General features: G+C 60.2%; 1 protein-coding gene across 1 annotated transcript in view; it reads left to right on the top strand.

Moving 5' to 3' along the window:
* Nucleotides 1-1686, top strand: part of TOP3B (topoisomerase (DNA) III beta) — a 24837-nt gene that overhangs the window by 18623 nt on the left and 4528 nt on the right. Inside the window, exons 11-12 of the mRNA XM_011947335.1 lie at nucleotides 271-433; nucleotides 580-753. Coding sequence (XP_011802725.1) covers nucleotides 271-433; nucleotides 580-753 — 337 coding nt within the window. The remainder of the gene's footprint in view (nucleotides 1-270; nucleotides 434-579; nucleotides 754-1686) is intronic.

The raw sequence follows: 1686 nt of genomic DNA, 5'->3' as shown, positions 1-1686 counted from the left end.
GTATTTTTAGTAGAGACGGGGTTTCACCATGTTGGCCAGGCTGATCTCAAACTCCTGACCTCAAGTGATCCATCCACCTTAGCCTCCCAGAGTGCTGGGATTACAGGCATGAGCCACCGCGCCTGGCCTTCCTGCACAATTTCTTTCCTCCTTCCCCGGGATTTGCAGCGTGTCTCACACAGCGGCTCTGTAAGCAGGACCTTGCTGCTTGAGCAAGAGTACTGGGGGCTCCTCACAGCCAGAGCCCCCAGCTGGCTCCCAACTGACTAGCCCTGGCCTATTGCAGGGGGTGACGCGTGGCGGCTCTATGAGTACATCACCAGACACTTCATCGCCACGGTCAGCCATGACTGCAAGTACCTGCAGAGCACCATCTCCTTCAGGATCGGGCCCGAGCTCTTCACCTGCTCCGGGAAGACCGTCCTCTCCCCAGGTCACACCGCGGGCCCAGCTTTCCTCCCCGCCTTCACGGGCAGACAAAACAAACATTCTACATCGTGTCTGGGAATGGGAGGCCCAGGGTCTGAGGCCCAAGCCACCCAGGCTAGGGACCCTGAGTGGCGGCGCATGTCTCTCCAGGCTTCACGGAGATCATGCCCTGGCAGAGCGTGCCCTTGGAGGAGAGCCTGCCCACTTGCCAGCGGGGCGACACCTTCCCTGTGGGCGAGGTGAAGATGCTGGAGAAGCAGACGAGCCCGCCCGACTACCTGACAGAGGCTGAGCTCATCACACTCATGGAGAAGCATGGCATTGGTGGGTGTGCCTGGCCAGGCCCTAGAGCCGGCTCCATCTCCAGTACTCAGGCTTTGAGTCTTCTTACAAAGCTGCTCCGCCACCCCTGTGTGCCCAGCCCAGCACCCGTCCACAGGCTGGTGTCTGGAAACTGGTGACCCAGTGTGTGGCCAGCCAGGCAGGTCCACAGCTGGCATCCCCTCCTGAGGCCTGCATTCAGGACCTGGCCTTCCCTGTGAAGGCCCAGATGTGCCTTTGTGCACTGTGGGATGTGCACATGCCGACTGGCGCCCACAAGGCTGAAGACTGGCCCAGATGCCAAGCGACTCATAGAAATCATATGGGCAGTCTCCTGAGTCCACATAGCCAACCTGCTCTGTCCTGAAATCAGGTGACAGGGAAATGAGATCTAACAGGAGCTGCTTCCCTGGGAGAGAACAGAAATGCCTGTCCCAGGGACAGGGCTCCCCAAAGGGTGACCAGGAAGTTTCCATGCAAAAGTGGGCAGCCCAGGGGAGTTTATCAAAGCAAAAGTGTAGTCACCAGTACACACTCCTCATAGGAGAGGTGGCCTCACAAGTCCGCAGGCCTGGGGCTGTGAGTGATGTCTCACGTGCTGGGGGCCAGCCTCACTGCCGGAACCTTCTCCCCAGGTGGTGCTCGTGCTGCTGGGCACTGCCTGTTCCCTGTGGCACTGCCCTGGCTGACGGGCTCTGGAGGCCTGTGGGATGTCACAGCCACTGTGTCCATAAGCCACAGTGCATAGGCCAGGGCAGGCACCTGGCCGTCCCCACGTACCTGGCCCTCTGAGAGCCTCCTGTCTCTCGCAGGCATGGGGCCGCAGCACGCTATGCAGACAGCCGAGCGGCTCTACACGCAAGGCTACATCAGCTACCCACGGACAGAGACCACCCACTACCCTGAGAACTTTGACCTGAAGGGCTCTCTGCGGCA

The sequence above is a fragment of the Colobus angolensis genome, unplaced genomic scaffold (genome assembly GCF_000951035.1).
Source record: "Colobus angolensis palliatus isolate OR3802 unplaced genomic scaffold, Cang.pa_1.0 Scaffold260, whole genome shotgun sequence".
Classification (NCBI taxonomy): Eukaryota; Metazoa; Chordata; class Mammalia; order Primates; family Cercopithecidae; genus Colobus; species Colobus angolensis.
Note: the sequence above shows the minus strand (reverse complement) of the source record. Positions and strands in the feature narration are given on the sequence as shown.